This window comes from Odocoileus virginianus, chromosome 7 (genome assembly GCF_023699985.2).
Source record: "Odocoileus virginianus isolate 20LAN1187 ecotype Illinois chromosome 7, Ovbor_1.2, whole genome shotgun sequence".
NCBI lineage: Eukaryota > Metazoa > Chordata > Mammalia > Artiodactyla > Cervidae > Odocoileus > Odocoileus virginianus.
The window spans coordinates 21,482,805-21,510,213 of NC_069680.1; the positions used below are offsets into that span (position 1 = coordinate 21,482,805).

At 50.5% G+C, this 27,409-nt stretch overlaps 1 protein-coding gene across 3 annotated transcripts in view; it reads left to right on the plus strand.

The window, feature by feature from the left end:
- The window catches only part of GRK5 (G protein-coupled receptor kinase 5), a 223,204-nt gene that overhangs the window by 86,273 nt on the left and 109,522 nt on the right, over positions 1-27,409 (plus strand). For 2 of the 3 annotated variants that reach the window (XM_070470272.1, XM_070470273.1), the window contains exon 2: positions 16,051-16,146. The exons of the other annotated variant lie outside the window; for it this stretch is intronic. In XM_070470272.1, coding sequence (XP_070326373.1) covers positions 16,051-16,146 — 96 coding nt within the window. The remainder of the gene's footprint in view (positions 1-16,050; positions 16,147-27,409) is intronic. 3 annotated transcript variants of the gene reach the window in all.

The window sequence follows — 27,409 nt, forward strand, 5'->3', positions numbered from 1 at the left end:
CCTGTCCCTTGAACTAACTCCATGTCAGTCTCGAAGACTGGGAATTAAGAACTAGGTATTCTTGGGTTCAAATTCCAGCTTAGCCACTTAGTGGCTGTGTGACCCTGGGCTGGATACATGGCCTCTCTGGGCTTGTTCCTGCATCTGCAAAATAAATCCACTCTGCTGGGGTGGATTTATTGAATCAGCGATTATGTTGCTGTCGGGTTCAGGCTGGGGCCTGGCTCGCCCTGATCTCTTTACACCTCAGACTCCCAGCCCTTCCGTGTGCAGAGTCATAGCTACATCATAACATGCCTCGGTCGCTGGGTGGATTTGATGGCAAAGGCTTTCTAAATAGTCTGTTCAGCTTCTTTTAAGTAGATGATGCAAAAATTCTGGGGACAGCAGAAGTAGTTATTACTCACAGGGAAATGCAAATATTTTTATGAATATCTTATGAAAAATTGGGGCATTTTTTTCATGAGCAAACAGTCCTGTTTATTTCTCTAACAAAATAGCCACAGCTGTGCTTCAGGGGCCAACTGTCAATGCCAGTGGCTTTTCTCAGGGGTCAGCTCACCTCCCTCCTCCTCCCCAATCTCCCCACACTTTCTTTTCTTCTTTAACCCAGGGAAAACATAGTGAAGACAAAAGTGACCAAATTTGGGCTTCGCTGAGCGATGGGGATTACTTTTGCAGTGAAAAGTTAATTTTTGTGGCCAAACTTTCTTAACTGTGAAAACCAGTGTGGGCAAAAGCATAGTAAGCCCGAAAGTACATTTGGAAAAGGATTTTCCTTGGAAAGGACATTTTTAAGGAGGTCATTAGTGTTTGCAAGAGGACAGGGGGATCTGTCTTCTCTTGAAGGAAATGTTCACTAAACTGAAGAGACAGAGAAGGAGAGGGAAAGCAGTGAAGCCACTGGGAGGGGATGTTTGGGGAGCAAGATGGAGAGCAGGAAGGCTGAAAATCGTGTTCGCCCATCCAGTGCATGGCACTGTGCTGATCATGCTCTCAGTCTGAGCCTTACAGAGGGCATTTGGTTATTTTATTACAGCAGTTAGGAAACATGGCTTCCCTGGTGGTTCAGATGGTAAAGAATATGCCAGCAATACAGGAGACCTGGGTTTGATCCCTGGGTTGGGGAGATCCCTGGAGGAGGGCATGGCAACCCATTGCAGTATTCTTGCCTGGAGAATTCCATGGAGGGAGTAGCCTGGTAGGCTACAGTCCATGGGGTCACAAGGAGTCGGACACGACTGAGCAACTTTCACTTTAGGAAATTGAGGTTCAGAGAGACTGGGGAGGTATCCTGTGGCTACCTGGTGGACAGAGGACCTAGAAGTCCAGCCATGCCCATCCAATGAGAGCCCCTACTGTTTGCTCAATGCCCCAGGAAAAGGGGCACTTGGTCCCCGGTCAGGGTAACTGACCCAGTAAGATAGGACGAGACACCAAGGGGCAGGGCTGGGGAGGTGGTGTGCGCCCCGCCCTCCCATTTCCAGGGAGAAAAGTGCAGGCTCAGGAAAGATGACAGTGTGTGATGTGGTTTCATTGTTTTAAAGTCCATTTGGAAGCCCTCTGTCCCCTTGTGGTCCTGCCCCTCCATCTGTTTATGTGTCTCTTCATCAACAAGCTATCGAGTATTTACGATGCGCCAAAGCACTGCTCTGGGTGTTTGGGAGACAGTAGGAAACAAAATAAAGATCCCCTCTTTGGTGAAGCCCGCATTCCAGGGGAAGGAGGGTTGAAGACAGGCAATAAACCATATAGAATGTTACAAGGTGATGCAGGCAGCAGAAATTAAAGCTGCTAAGTAATAGAGAGGGAGAGGGGTACTTCTCTGGTGACCCAGTGGTTGTGATTTCACCTTCCAGTACAGAGGGTGAGGGTTCAATCCCTGGTCGGGGAGCTAAGATACCCACCCCTTGGGACCAAAAAACCAAAAAACATAAAACAGAAGCAGTGTTGTAGCGAATTCAATAAAGATTTTAAACCTGATCCACATCAAAAAAATGTAAATATATATATAAACAAATAGAGGGATCTGGAGAGGCAGGCAGCAGGGTGGGTAGAGGCTGTAGGGTTAGAACAGTAAGCAGTGGGTATTGCTTTGGAGGGAGGGGAATGCCCTGGAACTAGGCATAAGTGGTTTTAGCACAGCATCATGAATGTTCTAGATGTCCCCAAGTAGTTAGTTTTATTCATTAGGGAAAAGTTATTTATCAGGAGAAAAAAGTTGTCAGAGTGAGCTTCATGGAGAAAGTGATATTTGTGTAAAAGCCTAAAGAAGGGGAAGGCATTAAGGTGAAGATGTTTTCTCCCAGGGAAAGAGGAGGGCTCCGGGCAGAAGGAACAGCAATAGCAGATGAACTTAGGTGAACCATGACCCCTGGGGTCACCAGCCTGCTGTCTGTTTTTGTAATAAAGTTTTATTGGACGATAGCCACGTTCATTTGTTTACATCTTTTATTGTCTGTGACCCAGGGACTTCAGCTGGGTCTTTACAGAAAAAAGTTCTCGACTTCTGAGCTAGAGCAAATGTCCTCAGCCGGGAAGGTGCCTGGGTATGTGATGAACATGAGGTGGAGAGGACGGCTGGAGTGAAGGAGGGAGTGGGAGCCAGTGAGGTCAGAGAGGTCACGGAGCCAAATCCCGTAGCTCTCCTATATGGCTTTCCCACAGCACCTCTGGCTAGTGTCCGGACAGATGCTGACATCATGTTGATGGAGTTGTGTGTGTGTGTGTGTGTGTTGAGGAGGGTTGTGGTAGGGTGTAGAGATGGCCAAACTTGTGAGTCCTAAGACCTGGGTTTTAGACCTGCTGTCTGTCCCTTACCAGTTCTGTGTCCTCAGATATCTCATTTACAGAAGTCATGATGGTGATGGTGGTGATGATGATGGTGGTAGCAGGGATAACGGGATGTTGATGGTGACGTTGGTGGTGGTGGGGATGGCAGTGCGAGTGGGGGATGATCGTGATGTTGATGGTGGGGTTGGTTGAGGGGGATGGCGATGGTGGGGATGGTAATTAATGGTGGTGATGATGGTGGCACTGGTGATGATGGTGGTGGTGTTGATAGTGGCTACGTTTAGTGAGCCCCTACTGTGTGCTAGATACTTGGACACTTGACTCTAACCCTACAGCAGGGAGAGTTGGGTAGCAGCATCTTCCTTTGCGAGAGAAAACGCTGAGTGACTTAAGGAAGGCCATGTGCATGGCAGGGCTCAGATAACATGCTCTGATAGCCGCTTATGTTCTGGTGAAGAGACCTGGAGGCAGTTAGTGTTAGCTGCTCAGTCATGTCCGACTCTTTGCGACCTCATAGACTGTAACCCACTAGGCTCCTCTGTTCATGCATTTCTCCAGGAAAGAATACTGGAATGGATTGCCATTCCTGTCTCCAGGGGATCTTCTGGATGCAGGGATCAAACATGGGTCTCCTGCATTGCAGGCGTATTCTTTACCATCTGAGCCACCAAGGAAGCTGGTAACAGTGCAACTGTCACTCAAGGGCCACAGCCTCTGGTCAAGGTGGTCCACTCTTAGCGCTGTCCTTGGAAACAAGAGTTTCTTGGGAGGGACGGTCCCCTGGCTGCCCTGCCCTCCTGCACCCCCCCACCCCCCCAAAACACTGCAGAGACCTCGCCTCTCTCAGGCTCCATGTGGTGGGAGGGGCCACGTTCCGCCATCCCCATGGCAACCAGTTACCAGGCCTTGTGTCGGTGTGGGTTTTCCTAATTGAGGTTGTGGGATCCTTCTGGTTGTGGCTGAGGTTTTTCTGCCCTGGAAGCCGGACGGCGGTGTGGCCATGAGGTGGGGCCGGGAGGTGCTGGGACCTGCCCGCAGGCCACAGCCGCGCTTGCCCTGTGCTGCCCCCGACGCCTCCCACCACTTCAACACTGCACTTCCTTTGAAGAACATACTGGAGGTTTTAGGTGCTTGTAGCTGACAGCTGGGGCACCACAAAACGTTCCGTGGTCAGGATCACTGTGTGTCTTTGCTGCACCGTGTCCGGTCCCACGGAGGGTGGAGCCGGCCCCGAGGCCCGGGCTGTGGGAATGTACTTGCTCCCCGTTTGCCCACCATGGTTTTTGCCCACCCATCTGGTGGGGTCCCCGTGAACAACAGAAGCCCCAGCTAAGCCGCCGAGTTCAGCTCCCAGGTGTGTTAACAGGCCCTAGAAAGGCCTCCAGTCCCCCACCCCGCCCCTCCTTGCCTCTCTGCGTCTGGGCAGGGTGCTCCTTGAACTGGCTGCGTCTGTGCCAGTGTTCGCCTTTTGAACCGAGCCCAGGCTTCATCCTGCATCCCGAGCCCCTCCCTCAGGGCTCCGCCCCGGTGGGAAGGGTCAGCGCTCCCAAGTGGTGGAGGTGGGGCAGGGGCAGGCCATGGCCAAGCACCTCTGCATGGGAAGAGGCTCTGTGTCCCCTGCTTCTGCCCTCCTGCCTCTCTTGCCCACCCCTGGGGTCTTAAGCAAACTGGGAAGGCGCTGGACACACTTGAAGACACCAAGTATCTTCCTGTCCTGGGAAACCGGGGACGCAGCCGCCCAGCATGAACGACACAGTTCCCATCACTGGAGATGCTGGGCCAGAGGTGCCTTTGGCAGCCCCTCGAGTTGTGTTTTCTTTCAAATGTTTCCGTCAGTGGGTAGTTGTCTACTCAGCTCCCCTGAATCCTGACATCTCAACCCCAGCACTTGGGGATAGGGGGTAACAGAGGAGTGGGGGGCGATGGGGCTGGGGAAGATGGAGGAGGAGTGTCCTAGACTCAGGGGGCGTCCAGGGAACTTCACAGAGGAGGATACCCTGAAGCAGAGACCCTGTGACTACTGGCTATTTCTCGAAAGTGAGACCTCCAGAAACAGAACGAGGCCCCTCGCCCTTGTATTTGCAAGCTCCGTCCCCTTTGCCCTACCCACCCGATCAGCTCCCTTCTTATTTGTACCTATGGTATTGTCAAGAAACGCTTCTGATAAAAAGATTCTGGGGCCCTGACCTGGTTCCACCCTCCCCCACCCCCTTCTCCCCCTCCCCTCCCAGGTGAGGAAACTGAGGTGGGGAGCGGGGCGGGGCCCTGTCGTCCTCCCACAGTGGTGGCCAAGGGCCTTGGGTTGGAGAAAGTCACCTGCAGGCTGAGGTCACCTCAAGTACATTTGTCTGGAGTCCCTTTAGAAAAGGCTTGAGTCACTCAGTGACACAGTCCCAAATGGCCCTGTAATTGGGCTCTTGACTTGTTTGGGGCTGCATGGAAAGACTGAACCAGTGGGCTGCCTCACAGCCCCCCACCAGCCAGGGCTGTGTTTACCGCTGTGGCAGCGGCAAAGGTCGCGGAGCCCCGGGGGTCAGACAGAAAGGCTGATGGCAGAGAGGGCGAGCGGAGGAAGGAGCAGACCCAGGGATCACCTGCGCCCCCATCAGGAAAACCGGCCTCCAGAGGAAAACTGGCCTCTGAGAACACCCACAGCCTCCCCACGGTGAGACTTTCTGGAAAACCAGCCCTGCAGGTTATGCTGCGGAAACAGTCCTGCAAGCTCACCTGGGTGGAAAGGAAGGACAGACTCTGTAACTCTCCCGACGTCACAGGCAGTGTTGTCACAGAGCCTTTCACTTGACCAGCTGGAGCTGCTGAGTCATCAGCCCCTGTGGCTGGAAACAGAAAGAGGGAGCCTTCCCACGCGGTCCTAGGGATGCTCGAGACCCTTCCAGACCTTGATCCAAGTGTGCCGAGAGCCACACCTCTGCTTTTCATGGCTCTCACCCCCCACCCCGCCCCCGCACCGAGATGTGTATCCTAAAGACCTGCTTTGCAGCACAATTTCAGTTTCTAACAAATTTGGCCCCTTAGCATGACCTTTCCAAGTTTATCGTGACCTTTCCAACCTCCTGGTTCCCTGGTGACCCACAGACCCTGTGGGAGGGGCTCTGAGATTGAAGGAGGAAGAGGCCCTATGGAGCATCCTGGAGCCCCCTCTGGCCCAGGCCCTCCCCCAATACCTGTGCTCCGGTGCCTTTAGCCAGCGGCGCCCTAAACCGTCTTGGCCAGGAGGCTGGCCGTTTCTGTGGTTTTGATTGTGCTTCTTCTGGTCACGCCAGGCACTACCTACCTTGGGAGACGCTACTGAGTTTCTGTAAGTCTCACTCAGCCCTTCTGTCTCGCCCCATCCACAGGGGCCAGAACTGATCAGATTGTTTCAAAGTCAAGGCTGGCCTGAGACATGTAGCCTTGTTGTTCCTGTGATCCAGTGGCTCAATCGTGTCTGACTTTTTGTGACTCCATGGACTGCAGCATGCCAGGCTTCTCTGTCCTCCACCATCTCCTGGAATTTGCTCAAACCCCTGTCCACATGTGGGCTGCCTGTAGGGAAAAGATGTATTGGCCAGTCGGATCTGTTTCTTGGAAATTCTCTAGGCAAGAATACTGGAGTGGGTAGCCACTCCCTTCTCCAGCAGATCTTCCCCACTCAGGGATGGAACCTGGGTCTCCCGCGTTGCAGGCAGATTCTTTACCCTCTGAGTCACCAGGGAAGCCCCTTTTGGGAGTTTGGACTCAGGATTCTGGACAATGGGTAGGGAGGGGGCTTTGGGGCCTGCCGGTTGCAGCACAGTTCTGATACTGACTACCCTGAATGAGCAAAAACTCCACAGTTCCCACAAGACCACCGCCCTCACTTCAGACCCCAGATTTGAGTTTGGGCATCCCCAGGCCACATGTACTTCTGACTAATTGACTACAAATTTGGGAATTCCCCCAACCCCTCTCAGGTTTGATTATTCTCTAGGACGACTCACAGAACTCAGGAGAGCTCTAGATTTACAATTTTATTAGAGTGAAAGGATACAAATCTGAACCAGCAAAATGAGGAGATGCACAAGGCAAGGTCTGTGATGGACACGTCACCCTCCCAGCACCGGTTTGTGAGCACCAACCAGGAAGTTCACCCAAACTGGGTGCCCAGAGTTTTTATTGGGCTTTCATTACTTAGGCATGATTGATTGAATCATTAGTCACGTGGTTGAACTCAGTCTCCAGCCTCCTTCCCCACCCTGAAGTTTGGACACTGTCATTTGGCTCAAAGCCCCGACTCTCTAACCCCATGGTTGGTCATTCTGGCATGGCCAGCCTCAGCCTGAGTCATCTCACTAGCATAAGCCCAGATACAGTTCTGGGGGTCCACCATGAATAAAACCCACATCCCCAACACTCGGAAAATTCCCAGGACTGGGAGGTCACCTCCCAGGAGCCAAGAACCAAGCCAGTGTTTTCATTATACAACAATGGCCAGTTGGGTTCCATGCAAAGAGGTGAGTGAGCCTGGCGTGGTCTGCAGAGAGGCAGAGACACCCCAGTCCCAGAGTCTCCATGTCTCCATGTCATTCCTATTCCTACAAACCCTGCTGCTCTTGACTGCCTCTCCTTGGATGCCTAGAAGCTCCTTATGACCCTGGTATTAATCCTTATCTTTAGGAGTCAAGTTGAATGAGTCTCTCATCCTGCTCACCTTGGCTAGAGCTGCACTCACCAACACAGTTTTGCAATCTGAGCCGACAAGTCTGTCCTGGAGGAATGTACTCCATGGGAAAACCAGCCTCCAACTTCCTCAGGGCCCACAAAATGCATCAGGTTCTCTATGGATCTCCAGGGGTGATGCTCTTCTCTATGGAGTCTGTAGAACAATAAAGGTCCAAGGGCCATCAGAATGGGACAAGGCACCCAGGAAGTATATGGTGTGTGTGCTGATGATTTGGGTGGTGTTTGAACAGAGTCCTTCCCGTTCCTTACGGAGTTGTGGGTCCCTGAGGCCATCTCAGCAGCCTTTACCCACCAAGGCTGGTGGTGAGCTTCTCTCCAGCGTCTCCCTCTAGTTTTCTGGAAACTGTTGGGTCCATATCATTTGTCCCCTTACCCCAGCGAGTGGCCAGATAAGTTGTTTTGTGGGCATCGTGTGAGAAGAATGCCTGAGTCAGGCAGGGGACAGGGACCTGGGTTCTTAACAGAGTCACACCCCAACATTACTGAACTTCCAAACACCTGTGTGTTTCTTCAGATCCTTTTTAGAAGTAGGCAGAGCATGCCGGAGCCTGCCGGCAAACGAACTGGTCGAGAACGCAATTACCAGAGTACCTGAGAAATATAAGACTCAGACAGACTTAGAAAGACTTAGACAGACTTAGAAAAATGGGGTTGAGAGGGACAGAGTCTGCTTGCGTCTGACTCTGCCAACTTTATTGAAGAATACCACACCTATATATATGCTAACAGGAGTTGCTAATAGATCAAAGGTTTGCATATGTGCAGAGCTACAGGCACAGGTGTTTTAAATTCCTCCAGTTAAGGACAGTAAAGCATCACCTTAGCACCCAACTGAAATCAATAGAACATTAACTGGATAGAAAACAGGCTTCAATCATGACGAGTTTATCAGCAACAGGTGAAAGATCGCTACAGCAATTTCCTTGAGGGAGGTGAGAAAGGCCAACCTGTGCTTTAATAAATCAGGGGTGGCGGGACAGAGAGGGACCTCTTGATCTCTCTCAGAGCCAAGAAGGAGCCTGAGCACTCAGGCTGGCTCCCCGCAAGAGCAGAAATAATAATCAGAGAAATTTCCAGAAAGGGTGGTCCAGCCATACCATTTCCCACGTGATGCTCAAGGACTTGCTCCAAACTGACTCTGCATCAGAAGCACCTGGAAGGCTCATTAAAACGCACTGCTGGGCCCCCTTCCAGAATTTCTGACTCTGTAGATCTAAGGTGGGGCCCGAGATTTTGCATTTCTAACCAATTCCCCAGTGATGCTGGTGCAACTGGTCCAAGGACCACACTGGGAACCACTGATTTGAGGGCGTGAAGGCAAGTCTTTGCAACACATGCAGAGTCTTGCTCAGCTTCTACCCAAGGAACCTTTCTCTGACCGATTGCTCATTTGTGACCAGGAGGGAAGAGAACAGTAGGCCAGGAGTCAGGATGCCTGGGTCTTGGTTTATCTATTGTTTAATATGACTGTGTTGGGTCTTAGTTGCAGAACACGGGATCTCCATCACGTCATGCAAGATCTTTCCTTGCAGCATTCAGTTGTGGCTCGAGGGCCAGGTTGTTCCTTGGCATGAGGGACTTTAGTTCCCCGACCAGGGACTGAATCCATGTCCCCTGCATTACAGATGGATTCTTTACCACTGGACCACTGGGGAAGTCCCTGGGTCCTGGTTCAGATATAACACAAACTGCTTGAGTGATTTGAAACAAAGTTCTTGCCTTTCTGAATCTATTTCCTCACTTGTCAAATGGGACCATTAAGAGGATCTACCTTGTGTGATTAATGAGAGGATTAAATGAGAAGATGTCTAAACAAACAGCTCCCTGACCCTGGTAGGACAGGAAATGCCACATTTCTTTAACTTCCAAATCAGATATACTGTAAGATTAATGAGAAGTTCGAGGTCAGTTATTTTGCAAAGGTCTGTCCCCCTATCCCTTCCAACGATAGCACAAAAAGTCCCAAGGCTCCAAAGCGTGTATCAGTCACTCAGTCATGTCTGACTCTTTGTGAACCCATGGACTGTAGCCCTCCAGGCTTCTCTGTTCATGAAATTCTCCAGGCAAGAATACTGGAGTGGGTTGCCATTCCCTTCTCCAAGGGATCTTCCTAACCCAGGGATCAAACTCAGGCCTCCCACATTGCAGGCAGATTCTTTATCCTCTGAGCCACAAAGTGAAGTGAAGTGAAATGAAGCTGCTCAGTTGTGTCCGACTCTTTCTGACCCCATGGACTGTAGCCTACCAGACTCCTTCGTCCGTGGAATTTTCCAGGCAAGAGTACTGGAGTGGGTTGCCATTTCCTTCTCCAGGCAATTTTTTCTGACCCAGGGATAGAACCCAGGTCTCCCACGTTGCAGGCAGACGCTTTAACCTCTGAGCCACCAGGGAAGCCCCTAAGGCTCCAAGGAGTCCCCAAAATAAGACCTCAGACCACTGGGGTCACTGCTGTTGCCTGTTCTGTCAGTGTCCTTCGGGGGAGGGGTCTCGACGTCAGCTCCCCTGTGTCAGGCTGGCCCCGGGTCCCTCACTGCTCAGAGCCCCTCATCCCTGGGATCTTGCGGGGACCGTGCCTTCCTGGAGCGCGACCATCCCCCTGCTACCCCTCCCAGACACTCTCCCCCTCATTCTCATTTCAGTCCTCAGCCCTCAAAGCGCAAGCACCTCCCTGGAAAACAGTAGATGCCTCGAGAATAACAGCCAATTTCTTCCCCCACAATGACAGTTTTCTCATGGCAGCTTTTTGGCATGATCCTTTCATTCTTCCCTGGGGGTGTCCACGGGAACGAAAGAAATGCCAATTAGTTTCTCAGTAGCTCAGCCTGTTCTGAGCGCTTAAGACGTGATAGCTCTTTATTACTCTGCTTTCTTCCCAAGTCCTGCGTTCCATCCCCGCTGGGGCTTGCCTGCCTGCTGGCCACTCTCCCTGCTCCCCTGCCCTGCCACCCGCTTATCATGCTTCTCTCAGCCCATCTGGGCAGCACCTGCGTGAGACCACTGCTGGCAGCCAAGGGAGGACCCTGGAGGCTGGCGCGAGCAGAGTGATGTGCTAAGCCCCTTCGTACCTGGAGGCTGCTCCTGGGGAACGCTGCGTCTTCCTGCCGCCCACCTTTCTCCAGGTTGTGCTTGGACTCATGTCCACTCGGGAGAGAGACCCATTGCCCTGGTCCCTTGGTGCCTTCCCCAGAGCTGCGAGCGGAGGAGTTCAGCCCGTGTCCCCAAGCCCGACATCTTGGTCTCTTCTCACTTCTGGTGGGAGCCCACTGGGCTGACTACCAGCCTGTGTTGCTGGCACCCCTCCTTGGAGGGAGCCCCCTTCCTCCATGAGGCCCCCCCACCTGCCTGACCACACCCCCAGCAGCCTCACTCAGCTCTGCTCTCTGAAGCCTGGGGTGAGCTGGAGTTCCACGAAGGTGGGCACTCTGTCCTCTTGGCCACCTCACTTTAAGCACATGGAAGGTAAACCATGAGCAGTGGTGGGCTGGTGGGTGAAGAAAAGAAAGCCCAGGGATGCTCGAGACAGGAAGTGATTATGAATCAGCGTGGGTTGGAGAAGACACGTGCTTCTCTTTGCATTGTGTGGTTTGTTAATTGGACCCATTAGCTCCTCTCCCTGAGCCTGAGGTTTCTCATCTGTGAAATGGGGTTAGTACTAAATGAGGACCACAACATGTAGCACTTAGCTCAGTGCTGAGCCCAGAGGGTGATCCTTACAAATATTCATTTGCCGAGTCAGCATAACATAACAAAAGCTTGCAATTGTCCAGGCCAATTGTGTTAGCTGCCCCATCCTCTGGAAGGATATGGAGCAAGAATCTGGACTGAGCTGGTAGGGGGTTGTGGGCCAGACAAGGGAATCTGCCTTTCAAGAGCAGCCCTGGAGAGGGGATTAGAAGGGGGTCTTGAAGAAGGAGCAGGGCTTCAGTAGGCAGAAGCATCAGTTCTAGAAGTCAGAAGTCTAACCTGGGTCTCACTGGGTTAAAAACTAGGAAGTTGGTAGGGCTGTTATGTTTCTGGGGCCTCTAAGAGAGAATCTGTTCTTGCCTCGTCCAGTTTCTAGAGGCCACCTGCATCCCTTGGTTTGTGGCCCCTTCCTTCGTCAAAGCCAGCAGTAGCTGATCTAGTCTTTCTCATATCACATCACTCTGAGCTGACTCTCCTGCCTCTGGTTACATCAGGTCCACCCAGATCATCCAGGATAACATCCCTGTCACTATCCTTAATTCCATCTGTAACCATAGTTCCCTTTGCCATGTAACCTAATGTATTCACAGGTGCCAGCAGTTAAGGGTTACTTTGGAGGAGTGTGATTTTGCCTACATAGTCCCTGCCCTGTTCTGGGGGCTGAGGTGGTGAGGAGGAGGCGGAATCCCCCGGGAGGCTGTGTGGTACCCACCCGCTGTTCATCACTCCAGCCTCCGTGTTACATTCTCCAGGTGGCCTTGACTCACTTTTCCCCTCTCCCCACCGCCACCACTGCCCCATTACTGGCAAGTCTCTCCCAAATTCTGCACTTCTCCTGAATGTTGGTTTAATGGTCATAAATAAAGCAGCATCCCTCCGTTTCAGCACTATTGATACTTTGAGCACTTAGTTCTCTGTTGTGTGGGGGTGCTGTCCTGCACCTTGTATGATGTTTAACTCTGTCTCTCGCCTCTACCTGCCAGATGCTGGTGGCACTCTCATCTGGGTGTGACAACCCCAAATATCTCTAGACAATGCCGGATGTCCTCTGGAGGACAGATTGCCCAGGGGCCGAGAACCACTGATATCATGCCTTTAATGTCTTCCTTACTAGATTGGGCACCCCAAGAAGGAAGCCCCAAGAGGGTGACACCCCATCAGTCTTCCCCATCCCTGTGTCCCCAGCACCTGTGTACTGCTTGGCATTTCGTAGATGCTCAACATACTGGTTGAATGAATTAATGGGTTTGTGTTAATTTTCTTTATTTTGTGTTAACTTTCTTAATGGAGAAGTTAGCCTATAAAGTATGTGTGTGTATGTGAGTGTAAAATAGACTTCTATTTCCATAAACTGGCTACCTAAGAATCACTTGGGGTGATTCTTTAAGTAGCCCCATTCCTGGGTTCCACTCACAGAGTTGGGGTTCAGGCTGATGAAGTACAGCCTGTGAGTCTGTGTGGCCAAGAGTTCTTCACCAATTCCTCAAAAAGGCAAACACAGAATGACCATATGATCCACCAGTTCTGCTCCTAGGCATATACCTGAAGGAATTGAAAGCAGGGACTCAGATATTCAGAGCAGCTGTATTCACGATAGCCAGAAGGTGGACACCATCCAAGCATCCACCAACAAATGGATAAACAAAAGGTGGTGTGTACACACACAACAGAGGATCATTCCACCGTACAGTGGAGTGAAATCTGACACACGCTACAACATGGATGAACCTCGAAGGCATCATGCCAAGTGGAATCAGCCAGTCACAGCAGAGCACATGCTGTGTGCTGTCACTCATGAGGTCCCTGGAGCAGTCAAACCGGAGAGACAGAAAGTAGAATGGGGGTTGCCGGGGTGGAGGGGGCCGGGAGCTGGTGTTGGATGGGCACCGAGTTTCTGCTCAGGATGATGAAAGAGTTCTGGAGCTGGGTGGTGGCGATGTGAATGTCATTGTGAATGTACTTAGTACCATGGAATTGTATACCTACAAATGGTTAAAATGGTATATTTTCTGTTACTTATATTTTACCACACACACAAGAGTGCTTCATCCCAGCTAGATCTGGGAATGAAGAATGTGGAATGAATGGTGGGGGGTTGGGGGGGTTGCATACTAGATGAGCTCTAACCGTTCATTTAGGCCTTGGAGTCAGAGCTGATGGGGATGGGAGCAAACTTGGCTAATTTCTCCAGGAGGCAGCCCTCCCCTGGGACATACACATAACTAAGCTCTAAGGGGCCAGGCTGGCCACCGAATGGAAGCCACATGTCATGTCCACGGGGGCAGCTGTGCCCAGCTCTGTCTGAGCCTTGCCATGTGCCTGGTTACGGGAGAGAAGTCCCGAATCTGGGTTTATATAAAAAACCTCAGTGCTTAAATCTTGACACCTGGTTCAGTGAACAGGTGAACAAGTCAACAAGGCACTTGTGGGTCAAACAGAACAGCTCTTCAGGCCTCGGGTGTGGGGTGGCGTGTTTTCTTGGAGGCTTGGGTGACCACTGAAGAGCTCCAAGTTCTGCTTGCTCTTACCGGATGTCCTGTCACTTCTGAGATCTAGGCCAGCTCTCTCTGCGATCCCTGGGAGTTTCCCTTGCTTACAGGGCTCCTGAAAGGGAGCTTTATAGACAGAAGGGTGCATATGAGTGCCTGGGGTCTGGATTCTGCTCAGGCTGGGGTCTGGTCTCTGCCATTGTGAGCTGTGGGGTGTAGGAGACTTGCCTCTTTCTTCCCTGTTGCCTCAGTTTCCTTGTCTTTCAAGTGGGATAGTAATAGCTCTGCCTGGGAGAGTTAGAATGGGGCCTCAGGGAAGGCCAGCTGAAGGGCCCCGAGGTGTGTGTGGGTGGTGATGTGTGTCAGCTCCGGTGGGAGCATTGAGCATGCGTGAAGCAGTGCAGGCCATCAGCTGGGAAATTACACAACTTGGACATCTGTTTCTGCATCTGTGATGTACCTGGTGATCTGTTCCTCCAAGAGTCATTCTGGGGATTAAGTAAGATAATGTCCAAACAGTGCCTGGCCACAGCATGTGCCCCGTACACATTCATTTTGTTCCTTGTAGTCCAATGCTTTTGATCTTTGCGAAGACTTGAGCAGAGGGAGCCGGGGCTGCTTGGCCGGGGCTGGAAACAGAACGAGCAGAGAGCCAGGAAATGGACTCGGTCCTGCCCCTCTGTACTGACTCCCTCTCCTCCTTCCCGGCTCTGAGGATGGTCCTGGTTTTGTCCTCAGAAGCCCACACACTGGCTGTTTCGGAAGGTGGCCTCAGCTTTCCAGGGCAATTGAATAACTTGGGAATCTCCATTTATTGATACCGACTCTTTCAAGATCCCATGGACTGTAGCCTGCCAGGCTCCTCTGTCCTTGGAATTTTCCAGGCAAGAATACTGGAGTGGGTTGCCATTTCCTCCTCCAGGGGATCTTCCCAACCCAGGGATCGAACCTGCATCTCCTGAATTGCAGGAGGCTTCTTTACCATTTGAGCCACCAGGGAAGCTGCTACATTTATTGAGATCAGCTTTATGCCAGCCCCAGAACACATACTTTGCTGGGGATGGGCCCAGAGGCCATCTCCTTCGTGATACCCCGGGTTGGCTGGCTGGAGAAAGGGCCTTTGCCCTGCCTGGAACCTCTTTGAGGGTCAGAAACTAGGGGGACATCATACCCACCCAGCTTAGGGAGCAGCTCAGGGTGCCGAGGGTCTGCCCAAGATCCCATGTCTCTGTAACCAGGCCCCAAACTCCACAGGTACTTGGGGTGTTGATCCCATGAAAGAGGATAAAAGGCCCTTAAAATCCTGAGATGCTAAGGGGCCTAAAGGGCTATGTGACCTTTGATGAGTGACTGACCAGTGGAATTTAAGGACCACTCTGGCAACAGGGGTCAGACGAATGCATCTCAGGTTCTTGTGGGGTCCTAACCATGTGATGGGACAGAGGTGCCTCCAGGTCTGTTGAAGTGCCAGCACAATTTCCAAGTGGTGGTGGGCTCAGGGACATTCAGGCTGGAGTCAGCACCCCCTTGTTGCTTACACACCTGAGTGTTCTGATGTCTGTCCACTGGCCAGGGATAAGAAGTGGTGGGGCGACAGGAACAGCCGTGTGTGCACCTTCCTCAGCTCCATGTATTCATTTTGTGTGCTTGTTACATGTGTGTTCACTGTGTTTGTATGTTTATCATGTGTGCATATTCATCGCATGTGTGTCCCTAGCACGTGTTCATTATAGGGCACGCTGGGCAGGATACGGGGAGGGGTGGGCAGCTGACCTGGTCCATCAGGAGTCCTTCCAGCCTTGAGAAACGTGTCCTCTGAGGCCCTGGGGTTCGTGAGGCGGGAGAAGAAGGGGGTACTCACCGCGAGGGAGAGTTGACGTCCTTGTCCCCAGCACCTGGCCTCCAGCTGGGGATGGGGACTGTCCACAGGAAACAAGAGGACAAAATGAGGTGGTGGTGGTGGTGGGGCGCATTTGTGAATCCATCTCACCCACTTGTGAATCCATTTCACCAGGCTTTTCTGAGCCAGTCGGCCAGGTTCAGCCGTAGGAAGGTTGAGGTCTAGTCTGGGGCTGATGCCAGGTCCCCAGTGGGGCTGCACAACATGGTTAAGATATCAGCAAAGAACGGGCACCCGGTGTGGGTGCAGAAGTGGGTGATGGGAGGGGCTGTGCTGGGTGGGGGAGCCCAGACCTGTGTGAGCCTGAAGGAAGGACACATAGGCTTGATGCTGGCTGGGGAGGGGCTTGTCCCAGTCTCCTGGCTAGGAAGCTGCACCCAGGCTCACTGGGATGGGACGTGGGCTCTGGCACCTCAGGCAACACCAGCATCAGCTCCCCGTCTTTCTCTCCCATCTCTGCAGGAGGTGGAGGAAAGCGCAAAGGGAAAAGCAAGAAGTGGAAGGAAATCCTAAAGTTCCCTCACATTAGCCAGTGTGAAGACCTCCGAAGGACCATAGGTAAGCCGTCCTGCTCCAGGGGGCGCGGGGAGGAGCTGGGAGGGGAGCGAGGAGCCCAGTCACTGCAGAGTCATCTGTCCAGCGTGTCAAAATGGACAATGCTGTAAAGTGGTGCCAGGTAGGAGCTCCAAGCTGATGCCTTTGCCAGTTGGCATAAAGATACAGCCAACATTCATCCAACATTCATGGAGCATTTGATGCATGCTGGGTGGGATCAACCCCCAATTACCCTTTGAGGCTGTTAATTTGCCTCCCTTACTTTATGTGTCTGTATGTGCCTGCTAAGTGGCTTCGGTCACGTCTGACTCTTTGCAATACTATGGACTGTAGCCCGCCAGGCTCCTCTATCCTCCTAAAGATGAGGGAGAGGCAGACTGGCTGGGACCTCGGGCTGTGGGGAGTGATGATGTGCCAGTGAGCTCCTGACTTTCCTTTTTGCCTCCCTTATATCCCCAGAGACACTCACCACCCAGAAATGCCAGTGGGTGCAAAGAAAGACGACACCTCCCATCCAAAAATAAATAAAGACATAAAAATCGTGTTCTCTCTGGGCAATGGCCGGGGACAGGGACAGCTGAGCTGAGCTGGCCCCTCCAGAACGGTCACACTTTGGCCACTGTTCACCCCAACAATGTGGACACCTCACTTTCTACCTTCCTTCTCACTTATCCTTGAGCCAGATTCAGGGACTTAGTGCTCCCTCCCTCTCCATGTCTCTCGTCTCTGATCCTGACACTTAGAGGTGAGCCAGCTCTACTGAGATTCATTCCCTGCCCCCTGATTCTCAGTCTCCCCAAGTCTAACCCTGCTCCCCAGGAGGCCTCAGGCCATTGCCCCAGGCCACCAAGGCCCCTCACCTTCCGGTTGGCCTGGCCCCACCCTCTTCACTTCCGGCCTGGGGGACCCGGGAGCCTAGGTTTTACCTCTGAGCTTTGCTCTGCCAGTGGACCCCACCCCACGGGCCCCCGCCCCATCTGTCTGTCTAGGTCCATAAACCAGCCTCTTGGCACAGTCCACTCCCCTGGGAGGGTGTGAGAAACGTGTGCGCTGGCGTGTGAAAATGAATTCTTCTGTTCTCCTCGAGGGCATTGAAAAGGCTCTGTGTGTGAGGGCAGTGTGAAGAGAGGCCGGGAAAACAGGAAGGCCGCCATAAAGCAGCCGAGGGGCTGCTGCTCGCGGGGACGGGCCCCAGGGCTCGGGCCTTCCTGCGTGTTTACAGTCCGTCGCCCTGGTGTTTGCCCAGCCTCTGCTGGGGTCCTGCTGGAAGGCTTTCCTAAATAAAAATCTCATTTCTTTTCTAGACCAATACACAAACCAAACAGTGGCAAATGCCGCATTTATTTTTCTTGCGCACACATGAGCTCATTTTCTAAAGCTTTGGAGAGGATGTCCCGGGACAGGATTTGGGCCAGGGTGACGCAGCCCTTGTGGGCCTGGAAGGCCGCGTGGGAAGGCTCTTCATTAGAGGGGAGGATGGAGCCCTCTAGGATCCCCTGGACTGGCCAGAACAGTGGTCTGTTGAAGCCATACCCTCTCTCTTGCGCTCAGCATGGCCCTGACAACTGCAGGCCATCTCCTTCAGCAGAGACCCCAGGGTGATTTTAAGAAATGAGAACAGCACCCAGTGGACCCCTTGCTGAAACCACAGCCGCCTCTCCTTCCCCCTGGAATGAAACACAAACTTCTCACTGTGCCTTATGAGCACTTTGGCCGTTGTATGAAGCTTGGGGATCCCCTCTCAGAATAATGTTTTTACATATACAGAAAACAAAGTACATGGTGTTGCAAAGGAAACCAGTTCTTTTCAGATAATTAGATACTTTAAAATATTATGATCTGGAAGTATATGAGCTTTTTTGTCTTTCCGTCATGTATGACTCTTTGAGGTCCCATGGCCTGTAGTCTGCCAGGCTCCTCTGTCCATGGAATTTTCCAGGCAAGAATATTGGAGTAGGTTGCCATTGCCTACTCCAGGGGATCTTCCCAAGCCATGCATCAAACCTGCATCTCTGGGTCTCCTGCATTGGCAGGTGGAGTCTTTTACCACTGCACCACCTGGGAAGCTTTAATAACGCTCAGCAACTGGTCTAACCAAGGCTCAGCAACTGTTCTAATAGCTACTGTAATTCTGAATTAGTGAGGAGCATAATGGTGATTGCAGCCATGAAATTAAAAGACACTTACTCCTTGGAAGGAAAGTTATGACCAACCTAGATAGCGTATTAAAAAGCAGAGACATTACTTTGCCAACAAAGGTCCGTCTAGTCAAGGCTATGGTTTTTCCAGTGGTCATGTATGGATGTGAGAGTTGGACTGTGAAGAAAGCTGAGTGCCGAAAAGTTGATGCTTTTGAACTGTGGTGTTGGAGAAGACTCTTGAGAGTCCCTTGGACTGCAAAGAGATCCAACCAGTCCATCCTGAGGGAGATCAGCCCTAGGTGTTCATTGGAAGGACTGATGCTGAAGTTGAAACACCAATACTTTGGCCACCTCATGTGAAGAGTTGACTCGTTAAAAAAGACCCTGATGTTGGGAGGGGTTGGGGGCAGGAGGAGAAGGTGACGACAGAGGATGAGATGGCTGGATGGCATCACCAACTCGATGGACATGAGTTTGAGTGAACTTTGGGAGTTGGTGATGGACAGGGAGGGCTGGTGTGTTGTGATTCATGGGGTTGCAAAGAGTCAGACATGACTGAGCGACTGAACTGAACTGAACTGATAAGTAATATTTCCAGATACCTGCAATGATGGTGATACGAATGGGTGTGAGATTTCTGTTGTTGACCATTCCCAGGCACTGCTAACATTACTGTGGGTTGTTGTTGACATTCATGAGTCAGGAAGTGCTCATTTCCAGTTACAGGCTGATGAATAGAGAGACGATGTTTTTCTCCATCCAAGTTCAGTGAGTGAGTGAAGTCGCTCAGTGGTGTCTAACTCTTTGCGACCCTATGGACTGTAGCCTACTAGGCTCCTTCATCCATGGGGTGTTCCAGGCAAGAATACTGGAGTGGGTTGCCATTTCCTTCTCCAGGAGATCTTCCTGACCCAGGGATTGAACCCGGGTCTCCCGAAGTATAGGCAGACTCTTTACCAGTGGAGCCACCAGGGAAGTCAGGGTTCAAGGACCTCTTAAATCCTGTCCGTGGACCTCTTGGCAATGACCTTCCTATGCTGCCTTGTGTGAGTCTGCCTTCACCTTGGTCTCAGTCACTCCCTCCTCCTCTGTTGACTTTGCTGTGCTGGTTGCTTTTTCCATGACTGCCCCCAGATTGTCTCTAGCCTAGAGCCTCTGGACCTGCTGTTCCTTCTGCCTAGAATGCTCTTCCCCTACATTCAGGGGACCTTTAGGTCTCAGTTCAGATAGCACTTCCATAGAAAAGCCTTCTGGGACTTCCCTGGTGGTCCAGTAGCTAAGACCATGCTCCTATTGTAGGGGGCCCAGGTTCCATCCCTGGAACTAGATCCCACATGCTGCAACCAAAGATCCTGCATGCCACGGTGAAGATGGAAGAGCCTGCTTGCCACAACTGAGACCCGGTACAGCCAAATAAATAAATAGTTTTTTAAAAAAGAAGAGAAAAGCCTTTCCAACTAATCTTTAGAAAGGAACTGTATTCTCCTTTTAATTGCTATCTTTCCCATAGTGCTGTCTATTAATCCTCTTGGCCCATGACCCCAGCTGCAGTCATCTTGTGTTTAGTTGTTGACCTGCGTGTTTTCTTTCTCCCTCACTGCACTGGCTGTCCCATGACCACAGTGACTGTGTGGGTCACCACTAGGACAGTGCCCAGCACACTCTAGTGGCTCGTTAAATACTGGGAGAGTCAATGAAGTGAAATCTTGAAAATTAGGGCTCTGTTTAGAAAATCTGTGACATGAACTTGGCATTCCCAAATTTAATGTAGCCCATGGTTTAAAACTAAAAGTCATTAAAATTCAGGCTTAGAAGGTACCTTAGAAAGCATCTGCTTTAACACTCCATTCCCCCATTCCCTAGCAGATAGATGAACGAGTCAGAGGGGTAGGTGACCTGGTGACTCCTGGCCCAGGCCAATTTCCCCTGAGGCTGCAATTAGAATAATTCTTACAGGGATGTTAGACTTTTACAGAATTCTCAACTCAAGGAACTGGAGAGCATGTTGTCCAACCACCCTTTTCAGACCTGAGTCTGAATGTCAGAGTCTGTTAGCCTCCAAGAGGAGAAGTGACCTGCCTTGGACAGTCCAGGCCCCTGGTCCTCAGCTGCAACTCTCCATTCACCAGCATTATGTTGACTCACAAACATTTTTTTGGCATCAGCCCCCAGCCAGTACCCAAAGCAGAGAGACTGCTTGCAGGCACTCAGAAAAAGAGACATTTCTGTCTCTTTTTTTCTTTCATCTTCTAAGTGTGGGTTGCATGTCCATCAGATTACTGTACAAGTTTATTGGGCCCTCATGGTATGCTATGCACTTGAGAAACAGGCCTGATTCCTGACCCCTCAACCCCTGCCGCCACCCTCAAGCTCACTCATGGCTGAACCCAGGAGGCTGGCAGAAATAGGTGATAGCAAATTGAGAAAGTTTCATGTTGGAGGGACAGATTGCTGAGCTGGAGAACTGTGCCGTGGGTCTTCCACCCATCAAGAACTTCTCTGGAGAAAATGACATCATTCTGAGCCTCTCAGGGCATCTCTTTGTGTGAGCTCCAGAGGGACGTGGACCACATCTTCCTTCTTGGGTCTCCATTGCTGGTACTGGGAGTAGATGGATGGATGGATGTATCAAGTGATTGAATGAGCGCCGCCCTCCTTCCCAGCCTGGAAACTGTAACTAACTGTGAATGGCAGCAATGAGTATTAAGACAGAGATTCCTTGCCACATGTATCTACTTCCAATTGAGCCCCAGACATCAGTAACCAATTTTAGACAGTCCTGGCAGAGAGCAGACAGATCGTGAGAGGAGGAAGTGTTCTCTAATATCTGCTTGATGAAACATCGAATAATGGCATTCGTTAGTTGTAAGATAATTGTAAGATAATTGTAAGATAATTAGAGAGAGCCCAAATCAAAGTAGTTCTTAGAATATCCAGAACTTGGAAGGCAGGAACATCATTGTGAAGATAAAAGATTGTTGAGGTCTGCAAATATTTCTCAGTGACGCAGAAAGTTCTGTTGGGCATAAAGTGTGGCATTTTTATTTATTTAGCTCAGGCTCATTGCGTACTTTATTCTTTCATTAAAAAAGAAAAAAAGAGTATGAGGGGGCTTGAGTGAAAGAGTTGATTATTTCTCTATTTGGCAATATTTCTGCAGGAACTGTCCAAAAGCTATATAATAAATCAAGCCCCCTCCCCACCTCCTGGCAGGGTGACGTTTACAAGGAGACTTCTCACAGAAAGTAGATGCCGCCATGCCCTGCACCCTCACGGACGGACGGGACAGGAGAGATTTCATTTGCCTTGTGGGAGAGAACCGCTTGCCAAAGCCTTAACTCTTTCTAGGAGCAGCAACTCTAGGCTGTGGGGGATTTCTAGAAGAAAATGTAGACTTTTAACTTTAAAGAAGAAAAACCACGGAGCTTCCCAGGCGATTCAGTGGTTAAGCTTCCGCTTCTCAATGCAGGGGGGTGCTGGTTCAATCCTTGCAATGGGGGACTAAGGTCCCATTTGCCTTGGGGTGCAGCCAAGAAAAATTTGAAAATGAAAACGAGAAGTCTGCCTTGAACTAGCTTAGTCTTGATTGTTCACTCAGCGTTGCTCATGGTCTTTCAACAAGAAATCAGCCTGCAGACGCGTGTTGAGCCCCTACTGTATGCAGGCGCAGGAGCTGTACCATTGGCCACAGAAGCAACGTCATCTTGTGGAAGGCCGTTGGCATGAAAGTCAAATGGGGGCTCCGTGGCTCCCAGTTGTGTGACATGGGGCGAGTTGCTTGGTTTCTCTGGGTTGCAAGTTTCTTTGTCTCGAAAATGGGACACACTAATACCAACCTGGTAGAATTGTTGGGAGGGCCAGCAGGGTGCCTACTACACACTGTCCTTATCACCATTATCATCATGGTGCTGGTGGTGTAGGGTAAAGGCTGAAGGCCCTGAGGGGGAGGCTTCAGAATTTCCCAAAGAAGCCAAATTGGCTACAAATGATGAGTGGGCCTAGCCGCTTCTGTGCAGACGTCATGTTGGCCAGTGCTCCAGGGACCCCTGCATTGGGGTCAATTGAATCCTTCTCTTCCTTGAGCCCATGCCTCCAGCCTCCGCTTCCTGGAGGCCACCCTGGTCCCTGCACCCCTCGGCCCTCCTTCCTCCCCTGTGGAAGCCGATGGTGTCACACTGTGCCCAGATCCCTGGCCTTGTAGGTTTCTTTCCTAGGACACAAGGATGCTCTGGAAGGTTGCACCCTAGAGCCCTAACAAGGGTTACCCCTGGGAAAGGCATTTCCTGGTGGCTCAGCAGGTAAAGAATCCGCCTGCAATGCAGGAGGCACAGGAGGTATGGGTTTGATCCCTGGGTTAGGACGATTTGTTGGAGGAGGAAATGGCAACCCAATTCAATATTCTTGCCTGGAGAACCCCATGGGCTGAGGTCCACGGGCTGGCAAAGGAGTCAGACACGACTGAAGCGACTTAGCACTGGGGAAGGCATAGAGGTCAGAGGGGACATTAGCTTTATCTGTAAGATTTTTTTTTTTTAAATAATATTTTGTGTTTTGTGCCTTGAGCTTTTGCACTTTTTAAAAAAGGTTTATTTTTAAATTTTTGGCTGTGCTGGATATTCGTTGCTGCCCGGGCCTTTTTCTCTAGCTGTGGCAAGCGGGGACTACTCTCTGGTTTCGGTGGATGAGCTTCTCATTGCAGTGGCTTCTCTTGTTGTGGAGTGTGGGCTGTAGGGTGCTTGGGCTTCAGTAGCTGTGGCGCACGGGCTTAGTTGCATGTGGGATCTTCCCGGGTCAGGGACTGAACTGGTGTCTCCTGCACTGGGAGGCGGATTCTTTACCACTGAGCCACCAGGGAAGCCCTATAAGGTGATTTTTATATAAAGGAGAATGAATCGGCAAGTTATTTGTGTGGTCAAAGTTGAATGCTTAAAGATGGGATCTGCTGCCTGCTTCCACAGTGGGGCACTGGGGACAGTGATGCCATTTCCCTCTTTCCTGGTAGATTTTGGGTCCACTAATGAGTCTGTGGCCTCTGAGAGGATGATAAGAGTCTCGCTGTCTTTGCAGGTCCTGTAGGACTGGCTGAGGGGCTCCTGCTTGGTTCTTCTGGGATGCTGGCAGGTGGGAGCCACCTGATAGCCAAAAGCCTTTGGCTGGTGGGGGTCTCAGGACCTTCAATCCTACAAGGATTTGGAGGAAGCCCAGGCCTGGATCAGCCCAGTCTGACCTGGGACCCCCATCCTTGGAGTCTCCGGCCTCCTCCTGGGGTGCTTAGCGCTACACTCTGACCAGCAGGGACCCTTCATCCCCACAGTGGTCTCCTGCCTGCACATTGTTGGCGTCCCCTGAGTGGAATGGGTGACCAGGGTCGTTTCCCAGAGATGAGACAGGACTGGTCTCTGCTGCAAACAGCCTCCCTTTCTACTCGTCCCTGCTCACGGGCAACTGGTCCCTTGGCATTGCCAGGCACACATCAGGGTCTGGAGAGGAGTCTGGGCTCCTGAGACAGGTCTCACCCCACCCAGGGTCTGTGTGACCCAGGCCCCTTCAGGCCTGCCAGGCTGGCATGCAAATGCTTGATTTTCACTGTCAGGGATACCAAGTCTCTCTGCAGACGTCATTCCTGTCCTTGGGGTGATAAAGGCGCGTCCCGTCTGTCATTCTGCCACTTACCATGCTCTGATAAGGCTCAGCATCTGCTTGTCCTTGGAGGGCAAGATAAATTTAGATGTGGCGGATTTAGAGCATCAGGTGACCTGTTTGCAGCTGTAGCTCTTAGGAATGAGAGGGTTGCCTGGCTAGTCCCACAGTTTGCTGGGCACTAGTCTCACCTCTCCACCAAGATCAAGCCAAGGATTTCTCAAAATTGCCAACAACCATAAAAAGCTAGGAGGAAAGCTTGGAGCAGATGGGCTCAGAAGGAGGCAATACTGCTGACCAATACCAATACCACTGGAAGGCGAGGGCTGGATCATCAGTGCCCAGCCTGGCCTTGGGTACAAGCACAATGCCCAGTGGCCCTAGTTGATGGGTTTCATGTTGGGAGATTCTTAGAACAGAGCTTTGATACGGGTTTTATAGATGATCTGAGGTTGTGGTGTTCAAAGGCTGCTGTGCAGGGAGCATGAAAGATTAAATTAGACTTCTGTCTGATCAGGCTTTCTTTTTGCCTTTTATATTTGGGTTTCTGTGTAAGGTTTTATTCCAGAGTTAAAACCAAGTTTGAAACCCATGGTTCTAAGCCAAGTCTCCTATTTTCCAGGTAAGTGAACTGAGTCCCAGAGAGACAAGTGACTTGATGAGGTCTCTTTGTGACCTGACTCACTGTCTTAGTGGGCTCAGGCAGCCAGAGCAAAATGCCATAGACCAGGGGGCTTAAACAACAAAAATTCATTGTCTCACAATTCTGGAAGCTGGAGGCCCAAGATCAAGATGTCAGCAGTATTGGTTCCTTCTGAGCTCATCTGCTCCAGGCTTTCCTCATAGCTTCTTATGATTGTTGGAGATTTTGAGAATTCCTTGGCTTGTAGAAGCATCACCCTAATCTCGTCTTCATCGTCACATGGCGTTCTTTGTGTGTGTGTGTGTGTGTGTGTGTGTGTGTCTGTGTATATTCAAATTTCCCCTTTTTTTAAGGACACTAGTTATATTGGTGTCATATTGGTTTAGGGTTTATCCTAATGGCCTCATTTTAACTTGACCATCTCTGTGAAGACCTTATTTTCAAATAAGATCACGTTATAGAGGACTAGTGGTTAGGACTCCAACGTATCTTCTTTGTTATTCAGCTGCTAAGTTATGTCCGACTCTTTGAGACCCCATGGACTGCAGCATGCCAGGCTTCCTTGTCCTTCAGTATGTCCCAGAGTTTGTTGAAACTCATGTCCATTGAGTTGGTGATGCCACCCAACCACCTCAATCCTCTGTCATCCCCTTCTCCTCCTACCCGAAATCTTTGCCAACATCAGAGTCTTTTCCATTGAGTCGGCTCTTCACATCAGGTGGCCAGTCAGCCAATCAGCTTCAGCATCAGTCCTTCCAATGAATATTCAGGGTTGATTGACTGGATTGATCTCCTTGCAGTCCAAGGGACTCTCAGGAGTCTTCTCCAGAACCACAGTGTCTTCTTTAGGGATCACAATTCAACGCCTAAGTACCACCTTCTCACATGGTTTCTGGAGTTCAGGTTCAAGGGGCCAGAGGACCCAGAATCCCCCCAAGTCTGAAAGTAGACCCGTCCCTCCTTCCCGACCTGGCTCGGGGCTAACCCCTGTAGGCTGAGGCTCACTGCCTCCCCACAGGCCACAGGAATGTCTGCAGGATGATTAACTGCTTTCCAAACCATGCTGCATGGTGCTTTTATGTTCCCTCTTTTTATTTTTGTTGTGATTGTTCAAGTCATTGTAATTGGTAAATTACTTTGCTAAAAAACATAAGAAAACGCACATGAAGGACCACACATAATTTTACCACTGGGCTGTAGCCACACTTAACACTTTCATGTAATTCCTTCTAGCTTTTCCCCCTGTGCACATACCATGGTTTTGCTTATTAATCTTTTTCTTAATATAATTTAAAAAATATTTTCCCATGTCATTAAAAACCTCCATAAATGTGATTTATGCTTTTCTATTTGATGCATATTTTTTGAGTGTCAGGCATTGAAGATATATCAGTGAACCAAACACAAAATTCTGTTCTCAGGGCTGTCTGGAGGGGTGACTGTCTACACCAGGGGGCTGTGGGGAACTAGCCTACTGCCCGGCCAATCCCCACCTGTGTGGTTTATTTATTTCCTTATTTATTATTTCCTTTAAGTTATCTTGAAAATAAGCCCTCTTTCAGTGGCCTCAAATGAATCTGATTTTTTTTCCATTTATTTTAATTAGTTGGAGGCTAATTACTTTACAATATTGTAGTGGTTTTTGCCATACATTGACATGAATCAGCCATGGATTTACATGTGTTCCCCATCCTGATCCCCCCTCCCACCTCCCTCTCCATCCCATCCCTCTGGGTTTTCCCAGTGCACCAGCCCTGAGCACTTGTCTCATGCATCCAACCTGGGCTGGTGATTTGTTTCACCCTTGATAGTATACTTGTTTCAATGCTATTCTCTCAGAACATCCCACCCTCGCCTTCTCCCATAGAGTCCCAAAGTCTGTTCTGTACATCTGTGTCTCTTTTACTGTTTTGCATATAGGGTTATCATTACCATCTTTTTAAATTCCATATATATGCATTAGTATACTGTATTGATGTTTATCTTTCTGGCTTACTTCAGTCTGTATAATGGGCTCCAGTTTCATCCATCTCATTAGAACTGATTCAAATGTATTCTTTTTAATGGCTGAGTAATATTCTATTGTGTATATGTACCATAGCTTCCTTATCCATTCGTCTGCTGATGGGCATCTAGGTTGCTTCCATGTCCTGGCAATTATAAATAGTGCTGCGATGAACATTGGGGTGCACGTGTCTCTTTCGGATCTAGTCTCCTCGGTGTGTATGCCCAGGAGTGGGATTGCTGGGTCATATGGCAGTTCTATTTCCAGTTTTTTAAGGAATCTCCACACTGTTCTCCATAGTGGCTACACTAGTTTGCATTCCCACCAACAGTGTAAGAGGGTTCCCTTTTCTCCACATCCTCTCCAGCATTTATTGCTTGTAGACTTTTGGATAGCAGCTATTCCGACTGGCGTGAATCTGATTTTTTAAAGGCCTCTTATCTATCCCATGGTCTTCCCAGGTGGCTCAGTAGTAAAGAATCTGCCTGCCAATGCAGGAGGTGCAGGTTCGATCCCTGGGTTGGGAAGATCCCCTGGAGGAGGAAATGGCAACCCACTCCAGTATTCTTGCCTGGGAAATCCCATGGATGGAGGAGCCTGGTGGGCTATAGTCCGGGGTTTCAAAGAGTTGGACATGACTAAGCACACACACACACATATATCCCATGTATGTATTGTAATTTAGGGCGTGTGTTTTTTTTTTTTTTTTGGCCACCAGGCAGCATTTGGGATCTTAGTTCCCCAACCAGAGATCAAACCCATATCCCCAGCATTGGAAGCACAGTCTTTTTTTTTTTTTTTACTTTATTTACTTTTAATTGGAGGATAATTGCTTTG